The sequence below is a fragment of the Mya arenaria genome, chromosome 15 (assembly GCF_026914265.1).
Source record: "Mya arenaria isolate MELC-2E11 chromosome 15, ASM2691426v1".
NCBI lineage: Eukaryota > Metazoa > Mollusca > Bivalvia > Myida > Myidae > Mya > Mya arenaria.
The window spans coordinates 738,728-759,672 of NC_069136.1; the positions used below are offsets into that span (position 1 = coordinate 738,728).

The window sequence follows — 20,945 nt, forward strand, 5'->3', positions numbered from 1 at the left end:
CCCCCTTGACCTATTTACCGCACTTCTTGAGCTTTCAATGATAATCTTCATCAATAATTTCACCTGTCAAATATTCACAGTATGGGATAATCTACAATTTTTGAGCCTAGCAACAAAGTCAAAACAAAACTATTTCAATTCTGGTTCTATTTTTTGGCACTATTTATGCGCCATTTTGTATCCCTGATCTAAAATGGCGGCGCGGATTGTGCTAGTTGTTTCTTTAGCTTCAGTGGCTTTTGCTAGGTAAGTGTTTTATTTCGGTTCATTTTTACTTCATTAATATATACAGATTACTTACGTTTATCAGTGGGAGTTCTGTGCAGTAATTTGTTATTTTCAAGGATGCTTGTTTTGTCGTAAACACTAACTTGAAACAACAGTGAATTTATGTCATGGCCATCATGCATACACGTATGACAAATTTATGTCTTTGCCATAATGGACATAGGCTTTACGCCGATTTGCGAATAAACTTACATACTCGTATACGAGAAAATGAAGCTGTAATTTCAGAAAATCACACACATAATATTTTGGAAATCACTTAATCTTTTGTTCATGACAATCTTCACTATACATGAATGCATCATGGTCATAAATTCACTATAGATGAATGCATGATGGCCATGCCATAAATTCACTATACATGAATGCATGATGACCATGACATAATTCATTATACATGTATGCATCATGGCCATGACATAAAGTCACTATATATGTATGCATGATGGCCATGACATCAATTTACTATACATGTATGCATGATGGCCATGACATAAATTCACTATACATGTATGCATGATGGCCTTGACATAAATTTACGATACATGTATGCATGATGGCCATGACATAAATTCACTATACATGTATGCATGATGGTCATGTCACAATTTCACTATACATGAATGCATGATGGCCATGACATAAATTCACTATACATGTATGCATGATGGCCTTGACATAAATTTACGATACATGTATGCATGATGGCCATGACATAAATTTACTATACATGAATGCATGATGGTCATGTCACAATTTCACTATACATGAATGCATGATGGCCATGACATAAATTCACTATAGATGTATGCATGATGGCCATGACATGAATTCACTATACATAAATGCATGATGGCCATGACATGAATTCACTATCTATGAATGAATGATGGCTATGAAATAAATTCACTATACATGTATGCATAATGTCCATGACATAAATTCACTATACATGTATGCATGATGGCCATGACATAAATTTACTATACATGAATGCATGATGGTCATGTCACAATTTCACTATACATGAATGCATGATGGCCATGACATAAATTCACTATAGATGTATGCATCATGGCCATGACATGAATTCACTATACATAAATGCATGATGGCCATGACATGAATTCACTATCTATGAATGAATGATGGCTATGAAATAAATTCACTATACATGTATGCATAATGTCCATGACATAAATTCACTATACATGTATGCATGATTGCCATGACATAAATTCACTATACATGTTTGCATAATGTTCATGACATGAATTCACTATACGTGTATGCATGATGGCCAATACATAAATTCACTATTCGTGTATGCATGATGGCCATGACATAAATTCACTATTCGTGTATGCATGATGGCCATGACATAAATTCACTATACATGTATGCATGATGGCCATGACATAAATTCACTATACATGTATGCATGATGGCGAGGACATAAATTAATTATACATGTAAGTCAATACATAAATTCATCATACATGTATGCAAATAATACATACACAAACATATATTCTAGAGAACCCATCATCTAACTAGTATAACTTATTTTGAATTTCAAATCAATTCAAATTTTTACTTCACCACAGATAACAGTAAAGCAAATATGATATAAAGGATATTTGTTGAATTCAGTGTAAAATCGTATTTTATTTCACGAGTGGTCACAGAAAAAAATATTTTCACGAGTGGGGTAGCCACGAGTGAAAATGTTATTTTTCTGTGACCACGAGTGAAATAAAATACGATCTTACACTGAATTCAACATATTTTCTTTTTATTTCATGCATATATCGTGTTTTTCCCCTCTAGAGTAAATTTCTGTGGCCTCTTTTCGAAGGGAAGTAACTGCGGCATAATCGCTATGTCAAAGTTACCTCCTCTTCGCGCAAGCAGTCCTTCCACTAAAAAAAAGTTCCATGCTTTATGAAAATGGTTGTTGGAATTGAAATTATTTTTAGATAAAACCGTAGTTCCATCAACGAAACCTATCATGTTTAACATTTAATGAGACAAAAAACAAGTATTTAAACAAAAGCATTTCGTAAATAAAAAAAAATGTATCGCGTAGAAATACAATTCAATGAAACTTGAGCATGTGACATTTTTGTACATTCAAAAAACAATTTCAACATATTTAAATTAACAATGATGGACTTATACAAGTGTGTATTCGTAAAAGCAACGGAAGTCTGTGTTTAGTGTTTTTCGTAGTGTATATCTAGTCACTGTCGCTCTCAGACTCTGGATCTTACGGGGTTTTTCGGGGTGAATTCATGCTCAGTGCAGCCGAAGGATGTTTTGTTGTTGAGACAGCGAATTAGTTTCATATCTATTAAAGTTCAATGTCACGTTCCCATGTGTTTATGAAGACCCCAGAGGAAATGTCGAGGATGTGCCCGAAGATGCTTTTGAGAGGGATGCAGCGCAAACTTTGAGTTTTTAAAAAGAAAATTGTATTGTTGAACTGATGAATGTAAACTGGAAATTGGTCAAATTCAAAATGCTTGTGCATATATGTACGCGGTTAGAGTTTGAAGGATGAAATGGTCTATCAACTCTATTACTAGCACATGTGGCCAAGTACATATTCAACCATTACCTACCAATTGTAACAGTATTTTCCATGAAATAGTTCATACATAAATTGGTAAGCTTGTTCTTTTTTAATAGTTATAATCAATCGCAAAAAATGTTTGTTTTATTAAAATTATTGCATAATTTGATTGTGACAGTTCAATACGATTCGGTCAATGTGTATATATTACTGCACTACAGACGACAACAAACATGTACTTGTGACATACATGTATATTTTTCAAAATCAAGGGAAGCAAATCCCGAGAGACACGAGAGACTCAACCGAATGAGCGCGCAAAGAAACCCGAAAACGGAACACCGATCCCGACACACGTGACGAACAGAAGTGTTAAATCAAAACGCAGTCAAAATAAAAATAAAAGTAAAATAAACTTTAGCGTAATAAACAAAGATCTCGAGCATGCAAACCAGAAACGCAGGGAGAATTTCGACAAAAATTACAATGCATATGCAGGCTATGATTCAGCATGGACATACAGCAACGACGACGACGATGATGACTTTTCACAGAACGTCAGTAAGCGGACAAAACGGTTCTTTGTCGGGGGATTCGGGCCTTCCATTACGGAGAACAAACTAGAAAAGTATATACGAAAACGTGGCCCAAAAGTATCAAGGATTGTTCTAAACAAAACAAGATACGGAAATGTAATAATACGCGTTAACGTAGAAGATGACGATAACGCGAGCTATATGACTGACGACCCATGCTTCTGGCCTAGCGACGTCACATGCAGGCCATGGGTGTCGTATGGAACTTACAGGCGACGAAACCATTCGGATGACGACACTAGCCGCGCACGGGGACGATGGCAGACCGGAGACCGGCAGATCGGATATCGGAATGAACGTGATGCAAGAACCAACTCTGGGTTCAGTGATTATAACAAATATGACGTTCTAAATGACCCAAGCGTCGACTAACAATTGTTATAATGATAAAACTAATATAAACCTAGCAACATGGAATGTTACAGGCGTAATGTCCAGCGCTAGCTACTTGAGTGACTGTTTCATGCAAAGAAACATACACATATGTGGAATAGCTGAACATTGGTTATATAACAGTGATTTGTATTTCTTAAATTGTATAAACAATCAGTACTGTAGCCACGCAATCTCAGACCCTGATCTTTTAAAACCTAGCAATAGAAGGGTCGGAAAAGGAGGACTAGCAATATTGTGGCATCGTAATTTCATGAATATGTATCGCCGTTAACGTTCAACTCTAAATACATCATAGGCATAGAACTTAATGTAAGCCCTGGCCAATATGTGTATTTTTTTCAGGTATATCTTCCATGTAAAAATTATTCTGTAGATACATTTAGACACGCCCAAAATGATGTAGAACATATTATTATACAATTTTCACATAAGAGAACGGTTGTTGTAATGGGCGATTTTAACACAGAACTCCCCTCGCGGGAACAAAAATATATGTGCTTAGACTACCGAGGCCAGTCTCTAACAGATACTTGACTTAGAAATAACCTTGTCGCAGTAAATGGTCTGTCAATTTGCACTGGCGCGCTTTTTACTAACGTACCTTTCAATAGTAAAAGAGAAACTCTTATTGATCATATACTTGTACAATTGCATGATGTAAACTTACAAAGTAGTTGCCAAATATTAGATGATGATTGTACACATTTTTCAACACATCGCCCTATCATAATGAATTTTGTCGTTCCGATATATATGTTTAAAGAAACTGAGCAATCGAATACAGACACACGGTTTGTTAACTGGACGACAGTTAAGCCGAGATACATTGAAAACTATAAGGCTAGTATAGAAGGGAGCAAAGTGTTAATAAATCTATCTAGTAAAAGGCCTCGTGAAGAAGAAGATATTAACGTATACTACCGTGAAATTGTCACAGAAATAAATGCGGTAACCAAAAAGTACATACCAAAGGCAAAATTCAAACCTTATATCAAACCATATTGGACTAAGAATCTTGAACTCCTACACAAAAAAATGACAGATGCTAGAAGTTAGACGAGTTAGGTGGGCCAACGATAAATTCTCTTCAAGGCAGCTTCCAAAAGAAGTACAGCTGTACGATGACGTCATTTATGTTGAGAGAAAGCATCCTCTTTGCACGTGAAAAGCAGTCGAAAATATACGCATGCGCACTTGACGTCCGGCAGGCATTTGGTCATGTAACCTTCGAGTTGCTTCTGCTAAAACTGCATAAAACTGGGATAAATAGCCATATATTTCTAACAATATTCGAAATATTTAAAAACATCCAAAGCTGTGTTAGAACTCAAAAATGCTCTTCACAGTGGTTTGACATTCAACAAGGAACGAGGCAGGGTCAATGTATAAGCCCGATGTTATATTTTGTCTATATCAAAGACCTTACGAACAACTTATTAGCCGATAAACGGTGCCTTAAAATAAATAATGTGAGTTTTGGTTGTCAAACATCTGCTGATGATATGATTCTTTTATCGCTTAATGGCCTGCAGCATTTGATGAACATATGTTACAACAATTCAGTCAATGAAAACTACACATACAATGCACAAAAATGCAGCGTTGTGGTGTTTAATGAAAACATAATAGAAAATAATCGCCGACAATGGAAACTGGGTCGCGAAATTGTTAAAGAGGAAACCGGCTTTATCCGCCTAGGAGTGTATTGTGACAAAAATGTATCGATTGATCGAAATATCAACGACGCTTGTAATATTTCTATTAAACATCTATATGAAATCATAGTTTTAAGTAAAGGACTATTCGGATGTGAGCTATGGTCGTCGATGTCGGAGACACACAGATCATCTCTAGAAACCGTACACCGACAATGCATTAAAGCTATGCAGTGTTTACCGAAATCCACAAAACCCGACTTTGCTTTATCATCTGTAGGCCTAATTCCTATTGAAAATGAAATCGATAAAAGGAAACTATTTTTTCTAGGCCAAATGTGTCCCTCATCAAACCACAAGAGTGTGAAGAATCTATTCAATTTTCGACTTGTACAATACATTAAAAGACCACAAAACATACAGGGCTTTTTCCCAGATATATTCAAAATTCTTGGAAAGTATGAATTACTTGAACATTTGAAGACATATATTGAAAGCGGACAATTTCCTGAACTGCCGATATGGAAAAGCCGTGTAAGAAAATCAGTAAGACAATACGTTTCGAATGATTTCTATCGAAGGCTATCAATTGATGAAACAATGTCCGGTTTTATCAGCATACAAAGTGAAATCGCTCCATGTATATCTTGGAAATTTGCACAACTATACAGAGAATACTTAACGTACTGCCATTCAGTTGTGTTTCTGCTAAGTAAAGTTTTTTCTAAACCGTACGTGTATATTTGCCCACATTGTAAAATGCAAACTGAATCCATCGGGCACCATATACTTTTCTTTTGCATCAATAATGATAGTATTCGACACTTACTTTGGCGTAAACTGCATTCTTTGTTAGGAAATGATATGTTCACTAGCTTTTGTAAGCTAAGCTTTCAAAAGCAAATTGTCGCGATGTATTTCGGTTTTACATACTTAAATCTTACCGATGAATTACGGGTATCTCTGTATAAGGTCATTACAAGATATTCGCATTTACTTGTTAAACCGTTTGTGTTCCTAAAACAGATTTAGGACATTACATTAACGCAGCATTCAACTGTGTCAATTTTGCGCCTGATTGTCAGAATTCTTATAAATCATTTTAAAATATGTGTGAGCCAAACATTTGTCTAATTTCTTTCGCTTTCGTCTCAATTAGACAACATAAAATTGGCACATTTTCTTTGTGAAAAAAATAAAATAAACAATAATACACTGTCTAATCATTTTCGCTTTCGGCTGAATTAGGCTTTAGGCTATTGCCATTAAAAATATTTATAATTTTACAAAATCATAATTTGCACTTCAGTTATTCCATATGTAGTAATAATGGCAACACGAATTAACTATCGTAATTATTTTCCTTTAATCTATATATGTATTGTTTAATCATAAGTACTTGTACATACATGTAAATATATTTACTTATAGACATTGGAATTACATTATCATTGTCTTATAAATCACATGTAATTGAGCCATACAACTATGCTCCATGTATATATGTACATACTCGATCACACTTATAAATATGTCTATGTGTATGTATTATGTAATGCCATGTTCAATCTCTTCTTCAAAGGAGGAAATAAAGAAATATCTATCTATCTATCTTCTAAAAGATGGAAAAAAATAGTCCCGAGTTGTCTGTACAGAGTGGAATTGAGCAAGGGTTATCATTTCATTCGAGCCAGAGTGAAATGATCAAGTTATCATTCACTAATATTTTTCACTCTTTCACCGGTATGCATGAAATAAAACACATTCGTACACTTTCACTTTATTAAAAACCCTGGATATATAGAAGCAGCGTTTTCCTTTCTTACTTTAAATGATCCATCTATGCAAATGCAAAAATAATGATTTGTGGATTTTTGTTCCAGTTTCCTCGAGGTGGACTACCCAAATGTGAACGTCTCTGCAGAAAGGAAAGGAGATGCCATATTCGAGGTTAGCACATCATCTATGGATATCATGATCTGTGGATATATGTATAAAGGGCTTGCTGGGTCTGAAAGGACATTCATTTAAATGCCAAACACATCAATACAAAAACATCAGACCATACAATGATATCAGACAAAGCGAAAATATCAGATTCAACAAAGATATCAGATTCAGCAAAGATATCAGACAATACAAACTTATCTGAAAATACAAACATATCAGACAATACAAATATATCAGACAATACAAATATATCAGACAATACAAATATATCAGACAAAACAAATATATCGGGCAAAACAAAGATATCAGACAATACAAACATATCTGAAAATACAAATATATAAGACAATACAAAGATATATGACAATACAAAGATATTAGACAATACAAGGATATTAGACAATACAAAGATATCAGACAAAGCGAAGATATCAGACAATACAAAGATATCAGAATAAACAGACATAACATACTATACAAAGATATCTAAAGATACAAACATCCGACAATACAAAAATATCCGACAAGGCGAAGATATCAGACAATACAAAGATATCAGACAATACAAAGATATCTGAAAATACAAACATCCGACAATACAAAAATATCCGACAAGGCGAAGATATCAGACAATACAAAGATATCAGACAATACAGAGATATCAGACAAAGATATCAGACAATACAAAGATATATGACAATACAGCTATTTTGACAATGACTATTCATGGTAGTATGGGCAAGGCCCCCGCTCCTCGAATAGTGTACATGAATAAATGAAATAAGAATGAGGGGTCATTCTTTTTTAATTTATTCATGTACACTATTGCAGATATTTGTGCTTGTGAATGGAACGAAAATAAATTATGTTTTATTAGTATATATAATTTATGATTTTCTGTCATAAATTAAAATTTTGAGCGATTACCAATGGACATTTCTTGTTCCCAAACCAATCATTTTAAAGTATGTGTATGCAGTAAAATTCTAGAAGTGTATTCAATGGAGCTTCATTTTGAAATACTTTCCAACATTATCCAATCAGTGTCACCAAGAGTGTGGCAGTTGTACTTCTTCGTATAGCTAATGTCGATTGTCCGCCAATTGTCCAAATTCAAATATTTGTACAGTTTAGGTACTATTAATGGATATGGATATTTCATAACAATCAAAAACCCAAATAGCTCAAAATAGTTCTTTTTGTACTGACTTTCGATGCTTAATATGAAATGTAGAGTAGTCGCCGAATGGATCTAACCTGTACACGAGTAAAAGTAAGCACATTACCCATTTTTCTGACGATAATAATAACCTTCTGGGATAATAACACTGCTTTACAGGCTGGAGCAGGGGGAAGCGTATTCCTACGTCCCGGCGCAGGCGGCACCGTCTACATAGACAAGACGGACCTCCGGAAGTTCATTGAGGTAAGGTTATGGGAGATCGTGGCTCTTGTTTTTTTCGGATAAAAGAGGATCATAATGTAAGTCATATTGTTCACTATTTAAGAATGCTCCATTATTTACGCCTCGTATACATTAGATTTCTTATAACAAGCAGGCGGAGCTCAAACGTTCAACAACGTGCGAATAAATTACAGCACTATTCAACGCTTTTTGCTTATACCGTATGCTAGTGATTGAACATTGTTTTTGACAACATCAGTGTGTGTATACCACGTGATAAATTGCGTCATAAATGCTACGTCGGAAGGCAATATTTTGATTTGAAAAAAGAATTGAAACAAAGATATATTCACTATTTCTTTACCATTTTAAATGAAACATACCGCCGTCTACGCAGCTTGCGTAGCCCTGCCTTCGATATTTTACCAGATTTTGATTGAGAGTTTAGTTTCTTTAAATACTTCGACAAACCTTTTCGCAATACAGCCGTCTGACGGAGCACTGTCAAAGCATTATTTTGGAAACAGGTTTGATGAAACTAATCAACTTATCAAACTACGGTAATAATACAAATGCGAGGCTCCTTAAGCGGCTTAGACTGCCCTTTGTTTCATTTAAAATGGTGTGGTAAAAGAAAAGTTATCTTTGATTTAAGACTTCAATTTAAGCAAAATGTTGCCTTCCGACGTAGCAAATATGACGTAATTTATCACGTGGTATACACACACTGAACATAGTATTAAACATTCCCAAACACAGTGACAGTAGTCTTGTGGTATTGGTGTCCGATTCTGACATCGATGGTCGATTACCACTAGGTTAAGAGCTAAAATAAATGAGTATAAGTAAATAATAATTTTCTTAAGGGCAAGAATGGTTTCAGTTACTAGAATCACTTAAAATTATTATAGTTATTAAAACAGCTTTGTTAAAGTAAAAGTTTCTTGTTCCTCTTTCCAGAAAGTGAAGTCGCTTCCCCCGATCTGGACGCGACGCTCGGAGCACGACACACTGGGCACGTTCCTCTCTGGCCAGTACTTTGACGTCGACGTCGAGGCCGTGGTATGTGCCGTTATAGTGATTGTATTGAAACAGTCCTTTAAGTAGTTTAATATGTATTTTTTGCTTTTATTTTTTGTTTCACTAAAGCATCTTACGAATGTTTGTGAAAAAATCCAAAAACATTCGCGAACAACAACAAAAACATGTAGTATATGATTGCTTGTAATCTAAATATACAAACTGTTTTATCGCTATATGCTATTATTTTATAACGGAACACAAGTACACCAAGTACACTTGTTTTGAATCGGTAAACATAAGAATTGAGGAATTCGGAATTAGTTATGATGTGTTACTCTATTTCAGGATCCAGACGGTGGTAACATCATGTACAGCCTAATATCCGGTCACCTTCCACCGGGTACCAGCCTCAACATGACGACGGGCCACGTGATCGGTGTGGCGCCTGACATTGACGCCACGTACACGTTCGGTATCCGAGCAACAGACATCCACGGAAAATACGCTGATGGGGTGTTTAGTATAAGTATAAGAGGTATTTCGAATGTTTGATTTCCCCTTTTCCTGTTGAAGATTCACACATGCGTACAGCGACAATAGACTACACACTATAGTAACGGTGACAACACACTATAGTAACGGTGACAACACACTATAACACTATAAAAACGGTGACAACACCTTAGAAACGGTGACAACACACACTAATAGCAGTGCCAACACACTCAAGTAGCGGTGACAACACACTATAGTAGTGGTGACAACATACTTTAGAAACGGTGACAACACACTATAGTAACGGTGACAACACACTATAGTAACGGTGACAACACACTATAGTAACGGTGACAACCTACTTTAGAAACGGTGACAACACACACTGATAGCGGTGCTAACACACTCAAGTAGCGGTGACAACAAACTATAGTAGCGGTGACAACACACTTTAGAAACGGTGACAACACACTATTGTAACGGTGACAACACACTTTAGAAACGGTGTCAACACACTAAAGTAACGGTGACAAAACACTTTAGAAACGGTGCCAACACACTATAATAACGGTGACAAAACACTTTAGAACGGTGACAACACACTATAGTAACGGTGACAACACGCTTTAGAAACGGTGACAAAACACTAAAATAACAGTGACAACACACTTTAGAAACGGTGACAACACACTATAGTAACTGTGACAACATACTATAGTAATGGTGACAACATACTACAGTAACTGTGACAACAAACTATAGTAACTGTGACAACATACTATAGTAACGGTGGTAACATACTATAGAAATGGTGACAACATACTATAGTAACGGTGACAGCATACTGTACTTACGGTGACAGCATACTATAGTAACGGTGTCAACACACTTTAGAAACGGTGACAACAAACTATAGTAACGGTGACAACACACTACAGTTACGGTGACAACATACAGCATACTACAGTAACGGTGACAACATACTATAGTAACGGTGACAACATACTATAGTAATGGTGACAACATACTACAGTAACTGTGACAACAAACTACAGTAACGGTGACAACATACTATAGTAACGGTGACAACATACTATAGTAATGGTGACAACATACTACAGTAACTGTGACAACAAACTATAGTAACTGTGACAACATACTATAGTAACGGTGGTAACATACTATAGAAATGGTGACAACATACTATAGTAACGGTGACAGCATACTGTACTTACGGTGACAGCATACTATAGTAACGGTGTCAACACACTTTAGAAACGGTGACAACAAACTATAGTAACGGTGACAACACACTACAGTTACGGTGACAACATACAGCATACTACAGTAACGGTGACAACATACTATAGTAACGGTGACAACATACAGCATACTATAGTAACGGTGACAACATGCTATAGTGACGGTGACAACATACAGCATTCTATAGTAACGGTGACAACATACAGCATTCTATAGTAACGGTGAACGCATGCTATAGTAACGGTGACAACATACAGCATACTATAGTAATGGTGAAAACATGCTATAGTAACGGTGACAACATGCTATAGTAACGGTGACAACATACAGCATACTATAGTAACGGTGACAACATACTATAGTAACGGTGACAACATACAGCATACTATAGTAACGGTGACAACATGCTATAGTGACGGTGACAACATACAGCATTCTATAGTAACGGTGAAAACATACTATAGTAACGGTGACAACATGCTATAGTAACGGTGACAACATACAGCATACTATAGTAACGGTGACAACACACTATAGTAACGGTGACAACACACTTTAGAAACGGAGACAACACACTATAATAACGGTGACAATACACTTTAGAAACGGTGACAACACACTATAGTAACGGTGACAACACACTTTAATAATGGTGACAACATATTACAGTAACTGTGACAACAAACTATAGTAACTGTGACAACATAATATAATAACGGTGACAACACACTTTAGAAACGGTGACAACACACTACAGTAAAGGTGACAACATACTATAGTAATGGTGACAACATACTACAGTAACTGTGACAACAAACTATAGTAACTGTGACAACACACTATAGTAACGGTGGTAACATACTATAGAAATGGTGACAACATACTATAGTAACGGTGACAGCATACTGTACTTACGGTGACAACATACTATAGTAACGGTGTCAACACACTTTAGAAACGGTGACAACAAACTATAGTAACGGTGACAACACACTACAGTTACGGTGACAACATACAGCATACTATAGTAACAGTGGCAACATGCTATAGTAACGGTGACAACATACAGCATACTATAGTAACGGTGACAAGATGCTATAGAAACGGTGACAACATACTAGAGTAACTGTGACAGCATACTATAGTAACGGTGACAACATGCTATAGTAACGGTGACAACATACAGCATACTATAGTAACGGTGACAACATGCTATAGTAACGGTGACTACATGCTATAGTAACGGTGACAACATGCTATAGTAACGGTGACAACATACAGCATACTATAGTAACGGTGACAGCATGCTATAGTAACGGTGACAACATACTATAGTAACTGTGACAGCATACTATATTGACGGTGACAACATGCTATAGCAACAGTGACAAAACACTTTAGAAACGGTGACAGCATACTGCAGTTGCGGTGACAACGTACTATAGTAACAGTGACAGCATACTATAGTAACGGTGACAACAAAATATGGTAACGGTGACAACACACTATAGTAACTGTGACAACATTCTTTAGTAACAGTTGTAACATACTATAGTAATGGTGACAACATACTATAGTAATGGTGACAACATACTAAAGTAATGGTGACAACACATTATAGTAACTGTGACAGCATACTACAGTAACTGTGACAACATGCTATAGTAACGTTGACAACATACAGCATACTATAGTAACGGTGACAGCATGCTATTGTAACGGTGACAACATACTATAGTAACGGTGACAACATGCTATAGTAACGGTGACAACATGCTATAGTAACGGTGACAACATGCTATAGTAACGGTGACAACATACAGCATACTATAGTAACGGTGACAGCATGCTATAGAAACGGTGACAATATACTATAGTAACTGTGACAGCATACTATAGTAACGGTGACAACATGCTATAGTTACGGTGACAAAAACACTTTGGAAACGGTGACAGCATACTACAGTTGCGGTGACAACATACTATAGTAACAGTGACAGCATACTATAGTAACGGTGACAACAAAATATGGTAACGGTGACAACACACTATAGTAACGGTGACAACATTCTTTAGTAACAGTTGTAACATACTATAGTAATGGTGACAACATACTATAGTAATTTTGACAACATGCTAAAATAATGGTGACAACACACTATAGTAACTGTGACAGCATACTATAGTAACTGTGACAACATGCTATAGTAACGTTGACAACATACAGCATACTATAGTAACTGTGACAGCATGCTATTGTAACGGTGACAACATACTATAGTAACGGTGACAACATGCTATAGTAACAGTGACAACATACAGCATACTATAGTAACGGTGACAACATGCTATAGTAACGGTGACAACATGCTATAGTAACGGTGACAACATACAGCATACTATAGTAACGGTGACTGCATGTTATAGTAACGGTGAAAACATACTATAGTAACTGTGACAGCATACTATAGTAACGGTGACAACATGCTATAGTAACGGTGACAATACACTTTAGAAACGGTGACAGCATACTGTAGTTGCGGTGATAACATGCTATAGTAACGGTGACAACATGCTATAGTAACGGTGACAACATACAGCATACTATAGTAACGGTGACAGCATGCTATAGTAACGGTGACAACATACTATAGTTACTGTGACAGCATACTATAGTAACGGTGACAACATGCTATAGTAACGGTGACAATACACTTTGGAAACGGTGACAGCATACTGTAGTTGCGGTGACAACATACTATAGTAACAGTGACAGCATAATGTAGTAACGGTGACAACATAATATGGTAACGGTGACAACACACTATAGTAACGGTGACAACATTCTTTAGTAACAGTTGTAACATACTATAGTAATGGTGACAACATACTATAGTAATGGTGACAACATAATAAAGTAATGGTGACAACACACTATAGTAGTGGTGACAGCATTCTATAGTAACGGTGGTAACATACTACAGACTAGAGCTACGATGACGATATATTATAGTTCCGGTGACAACAGACCACATAACTGTGACAACAGCCTTCTCCTTATGGTGGTATCTAGATGATAACACTGCTATGAATTGACGTTGGAAAGCGCCACCCACCTCCGGAATTATACTAATGTTGTAAGGGACCTAACACGCTCATGAAGGTTTTGCCAATAACATGCCTCACAGATATTTAATATCTCCACATCGGCGAAATATATGGTACATAAAAGGGGCGAAACCAAACAAGAAGAAACCTCTTTGTGTATTCCAGAGAAGGACCAGTGTAGCAGCATGCCATGTATGAATGGAGGGACGTGTGTGGATCAAATTGGAGACTTTAACTGTACGTGTCCACTTGGCTACGGGGACACCACGTGTCAGACACGTTAGTACAGCTGATTCACACAGAACTTTTAACGATTAATGTTTTAATTTTGTCTACATTACACACCCATAATTAGTATAAGTTTGGCTACTTAAAAATTATATTAAGCGTCAGCACGCATAGAGCTTGGTAAGTATGTAACATTGTACCAGCTATGCCGTAAGTATACGTGATTGTCTTCTTATTTTCTTGGGTCAATTTTCTTTTTGTATAGAAAAAACAATTATCCTTTAATGATTATTTTTTCCCCATAGAATGCGAGATTAACGCGTTCGGAGTGGCCAACAACGTAATGAAGATCCCTGACGCCCAGATATCGGGTCACCTGACGTTGGGGACGGCACTTCCCTGGGAGGGGCGGTTAAGCTCCACTACTGGCTGGATTGGAAACGATACGGGCTCATGGCTTCAGGTTTTGTGTTCTTAACTTCTTACTGAAGATAGATTGGATTAAAAAAAATCATAAGTAAAATGGAATGTTTACAAAAGCATCTCTATCACCCTGGTACTTTTAGGAATTACAAAAACTAAACCCTTATGTAAAACTATCAAATCACGCAAAAAAGGAACTCGCGGATGGAAAACGACCTAGTATATAACATAAAACGGACAATGCTTATATGATTTCTGGTGAATATCCTCCTCTTTAACAACCATCGTTTATATCGCCTATAGACACATGTTATGCACCAATCACTTGTAACCACTGCCCTCCCAGGTACGGGGTATACCGGGAATATCCGGGGAAATGGGCCGGGTTTTTACCTTTCAGGTGGCCCCGCAGTGCCGGGCGAATGCCGTGGTTTTATCTTCGCTTTAAATATAGCGGGGAATGGGTCTTCCCTAGGGTCCATGGGGTGCGGGGGCATTTGGCGGGGATTTTACCATATGTTCGTCCCCGTAGGGCGGGGATTTTAGCCGGGGTTGGCTTGACCGCAAGTCAAAATCCCCGCTATTCCCCGGACCTGGGGGGGGGGGCGGTTACAATTGACTGGTGCATTAACCTCTCCCGATTGAATCCGGTCATTTCCTTACATGTTAATCTAGGTATGATGCGCTGGCATATGTTCGCTCCGGCGATCCAGGGATACCACTCCACCCTATAGATTGCATACATGTTTACCTCTCCTAATTGACACCTCCCCCTTCCCATACAGCTTGGCCTAGGACTGGTGCAGCATATGTTCGTTGTGGCGATCCAGGGCTACCACTCCTCCCTATCATACATGTTAAACTCTCCAAATTGACCCAGGCCCCTCCCCTACAGTTTGATCTAGGACTGATACGCCGGCATATGTTCACTGTGGCGATCCAATGATTCAACAGATCTTCAGACCACACCAACCATTTTAGGTCGCCTGTAGATACCATAAATGTGAACAACTCCCAATGACAACATGATTCACCCCTCATGCATTCTCCATCCCAGATTGATCTAGGAGAGGTACGGCACATGTTCGCCGTGGCGACCCAGGGCTACCATTCCTCCACTTACTACACCTCGTCATTCAAGGTCGCCTACAGCCAGGATGGCAATAAATTTGTGTATGCCCAGAGCAAGAACTCAGAGGTATGGACAAACATTGTTCGAGCGAGTTGCATCAAGCGAGGCTGCTATATTGTTATTTTTAAATCGAAAATGATGATTATTTTTAATAATTATGATCGCCTTTCACTGTACGAAGAGATCTGACATATAATACTTAGAGTGCCTAATACTAAGTCGAATTTTTTTTTATGGAAAGACTGTGGATATTGCTAAAACCCTGGCTATATACCGCTACGAACAACTGCTTAGTATGATGATATTGTTTATATATGAAATATGTACACACAAGTGGTATTAATTAAATGTGTACAAATGTATATACGGAACCATTCATCGTAATCGAGATCCAGTCACTGCTGCCTGTACATCTAAAATGTTGATTTATTTAAAACAAATGACAGAGCATAACATAAGCAAAACAAACAACAAAATATGCTTTGTGTACTGATAAAAACACGATATTGGCTATATTTGCTTACAAATACTTTTTAACTAGAGAATTTGTGGCCGCATACCTATAAATTGAAAACCCATTTTATATAAGGCTCATATATTTCATCCGTACACAACTCCTAGTTTTTCTGTCTGGTCCTTAACGTCAAATAAGTTAAGAAAATAATGCACTAAAATCAATACTTTTCTTTTATGCATCCGTCTAGAAGGTGTTCCTTTAATATGAATATGACACTCACGTATGCTTGCTTTGCAGTTCTTCAAGGGCTCGGCCAATTACGACATGGTACAGAAATTCGTCCTAGACCGGCCCGTCCGTACGAGGTTTGTGCGCTTCTTGCCGGAGCTCTGGCACAATGGCGGACATCCGGGCTTGCGCGTGGAGATATACGGATGTGACGTTTAATCGGAAATAGTGTCATAACTTACGGATGTGCTGAATAACCGGAAATAGCGTCATAACTTACGGAAATGCCAAGTGACCGAGAATTACGCCAAACTTTTAAATAGAAACTTTGTTTCAAACATCTCTTTTATATACTTTGTATGGATCAGATTAAAAAGCCATTGAAATTCATTTCTGCTTCAGCTTTGATTTTTCTTTTCTTATATATATATACATGCTGTCATACAATAGCGTGACATAACTATGAATACTTTGCTGCACTCTCACAGATTGAACGTTTTTACCACTTTTTTTGTCTTGGAATGAGCCAATTTATGCGAAAATGCCTGTACACCAGTAATATGAGACTGCTGACAAAAAAAACGCAGTTTGTTATGTATAATAAGTTCAAAAACTGATGTTTTTCTTAAACCGTTAGTAACGCTTTTAGCCATAAAACATAAATTTCGAACAGAAATATGAAAATCTGCGATCTGATCTTTTGTCAGCAGTCTTTTATCATTGGTTTGCAGATATTGACGCAAAACTGCTCATTCCAAGACAAAAAATAAAAATGTTGTAAAAACGGTAAATCTGTGAGAGTGCAGCTTTTAAACGGCACAGGAAAGCAGAACATGTGTCTTATTTTTCCCAAGGTCATTTGTTTCAAATCCCGAAAACTTAATATTTGAAGTTACACTTTATCAATGGACACATGCTAAACATGTCCTTGGAGTACGTCCTTTACACATTTGACATTTGTGATATATTTGTGTAAATGTGAATTGTGTAATCCAGTGTCCTATAAAGCTCTACAGTGACATACATATCGTTCATAACATCATAGTTAAATGTGTACATTATTTAAATATGGTACCAAACATTAATAAAGTAAACGCGTGTAAAGTGACCCTTTAACATCGTTCAACAATCTGGTCGTAGGAACAGTTTGTGTCGGGCATTTAACATAACCACAATCTCCTAGTTCATCGAGATTGGCTCGTCTATGTTATACGTGTTCCACATAAACTTAATGCGCCATTCAACTGAACCCCCCCCCCCCCCCAGGTCCGGGGAATAGCGATGACTTTGACTTTCGGTCCAGCCAATCCCGGCTAAAATACCCGTGCTGCGGGGACAAACTGCTAATAAAATTCCCGATAAATGCCCCCGCATCCAGTGGACGTCCTAGGTAAAACCCATTCCCCGCTATTTTAGTCGCGACAAAAAACCCACCGCCTTCACTCGGCACTGCGGGGACACCTGGAAGGTGAAAACACGGCCCATTTCCCCCGATATTTGCGGTATATCCCCGGACCTTGAGGGCCGTGGTTACATTGGGACTGGTGAATAACACCCATAAGTCAATGACAATATACAGCAATATAACCTGCATCATATAGAAAGATACATCTTTATAAGTATTGCAAATTTATTTAAGTAAACTTATGTCACAACTTCATGACAAAATGAGCAAATTTACAGCAAACAAAATACATTTTGTGTACCGAACGATTCAATAGAATGCAACTGACATTTAATTTACCAAATTAATTTAACAAAATTGCTATACAGAGACGATTTCTATATACATGTATTTATATTGATAAATGTTGCATTAATTTGGGAAAATAACATATATTATGTTAACAAGTTAATTGACTTCCTGAACATAATACATATATAACAAGTTAACAACCCTCCCCTCGAATATATAACTACACTCCCCTCGCATGTATAACAACCCTCCCCTTGCATGTATAACTACACTCTCCTCGCATGTATAACTACTCTTCCCTCGCATGTATACACTACCCTCGCATGTATAACAACCCTCCCCTCGCATGTATAACAACCATCCCCTCACATGTATAACAATACTCCCCTCGCATATATTACTACACTCCCCTCGCATCTATAACCCCCTCGCATGTATAACTACACTCCCCTCGCATATATAACTACACTTCCCTCGCATATTTAACTACATTCCTCTCGTATATATAACAGCCCTTCCCTCGCAAATATAACAGCCACACCCTACCATATTTAACAACACTCCCCTCGCATTTATATCAGCAATACCAGCGCATATATAACAGCGCTTTCCTTTGTATGTATAAGAGCCCTCCCCTGCTGTACATAACAGCATTCCCCTTTTATATAACAATATTAATATTCGTATATAAAACGGCACTCTCCACACCTTGTATGCAAAAAAAAATAATCACAAACAGACGTCATTGCATAGGACATTTTCAGGGCAAATGGTATGGACGGTTTAGTCATGCTTTAATTAAGTTAATATATATATATATATATATATATATATTCATTTTATGCATAAAACATTTTGAAAGCAAGTGCCCCCACAAATACTGAAATTAAACGAACAACCCGAAGCAATAAACAATTTATTTTGTTTTGACGACCGTACAAACACAGTCCTCTGAAAATGGGCATTTCCCCTGGACACTGAAATACCTCGTAATGGAATGTCGACAAAGCAATAAAACGGCAAAAAAGAATAAATCTTCTTCGCATTCGCCTCTTGAAGAACATTTGTAGTGCGCGAGAAATGATCTGTGAAATGATTTGTGTTCAGAGTGACATCAATATAGATATGTTGTGCTACAATTAAATTAATGTAATGTATTATAATCAATAAACTATTCTATTTCGCAAGTAATACTTTTCTAAGGAAATCATAATTTAAGAATTTTTGATGGCGGATTACCGTTTTTGCGGATAAATACAAAATGGTAAGAGTTCCCAACTAATTGTTTATTGCAGTCCATTCAAATTAGATTTTATTCAAATAAATGAATGAAAAGAGAAAAGAGGTTTGCTTGGTGCTACCAATTAGTAATAGAACGCAGAATTTTATTTTATCATGCACGTCTATTGCGACGGTACAATTTAGCCTAACATATATTATTTATAATTTACTTTTTTCAATTTACCATTCAAAATGTTACAACATGGGTATTGCAAAGACACACACAAGTATGTTACTGGGTATCGCCCGTGTTGTAGATTGATAAGTCAATGAATATAATGTGGTATGCATTGGAGGAAAACAAATCCTGATTAATATTAAAGTAATGTCAAATTGATTTGATATTAAAGTAATACACTAAACATATTCCACCAGGATACCCGATGTTGCCCATCGCAATCAGCTAGTGTTTCAATTGGGTTCTTAAAGAGTTAGATTTTGCTGATCGTGTTTGAGTAGTTCTTTTTGGATAAGTTATTATATTAAGTTATTGTCATATTTGGTAACGATGTGAGATGAAAAATTTAGAAAGTTATTTTTTATCATTTTTTTTTCTTATAAAATTAAGAAAGATACATAGTTATGGCATTATCAACAGCCTCCTTTTAATTAATATACAGTCGAACCTCTTTGGCTCGAACTCGCTTGGCTCGAATTCCTCGTTGGCTGGAGCAAGATGTAAAAGACCGTTTTCTTCAAACTGAGCGTAAACAATCCCGCTTGACTCGATTTTTCTGGGCTCGGGG

At 36.9% G+C, this 20,945-nt stretch overlaps 1 protein-coding gene across 1 annotated transcript; it reads left to right on the forward strand.

Annotated features, from left to right (window-relative positions):
* Positions 1 to 193: 193 nt before the first annotated feature.
* LOC128220039 (EGF-like repeat and discoidin I-like domain-containing protein 3) lies at positions 194 to 17,612 on the forward strand. The gene is made up of 9 exons (XM_052928284.1): positions 194 to 246; positions 7,394 to 7,460; positions 8,800 to 8,886; positions 9,826 to 9,927; positions 10,234 to 10,423; positions 14,920 to 15,033; positions 15,288 to 15,445; positions 16,463 to 16,603; positions 17,292 to 17,612. Exons 1-9 carry the CDS (start codon positions 194 to 196, stop codon positions 17,439 to 17,441), a joined length of 1,062 nt encoding a protein of 353 aa, XP_052784244.1. The 3' UTR covers positions 17,442 to 17,612.
* The last annotated feature ends 3,333 nt before the right edge of the window (positions 17,613 to 20,945 follow it).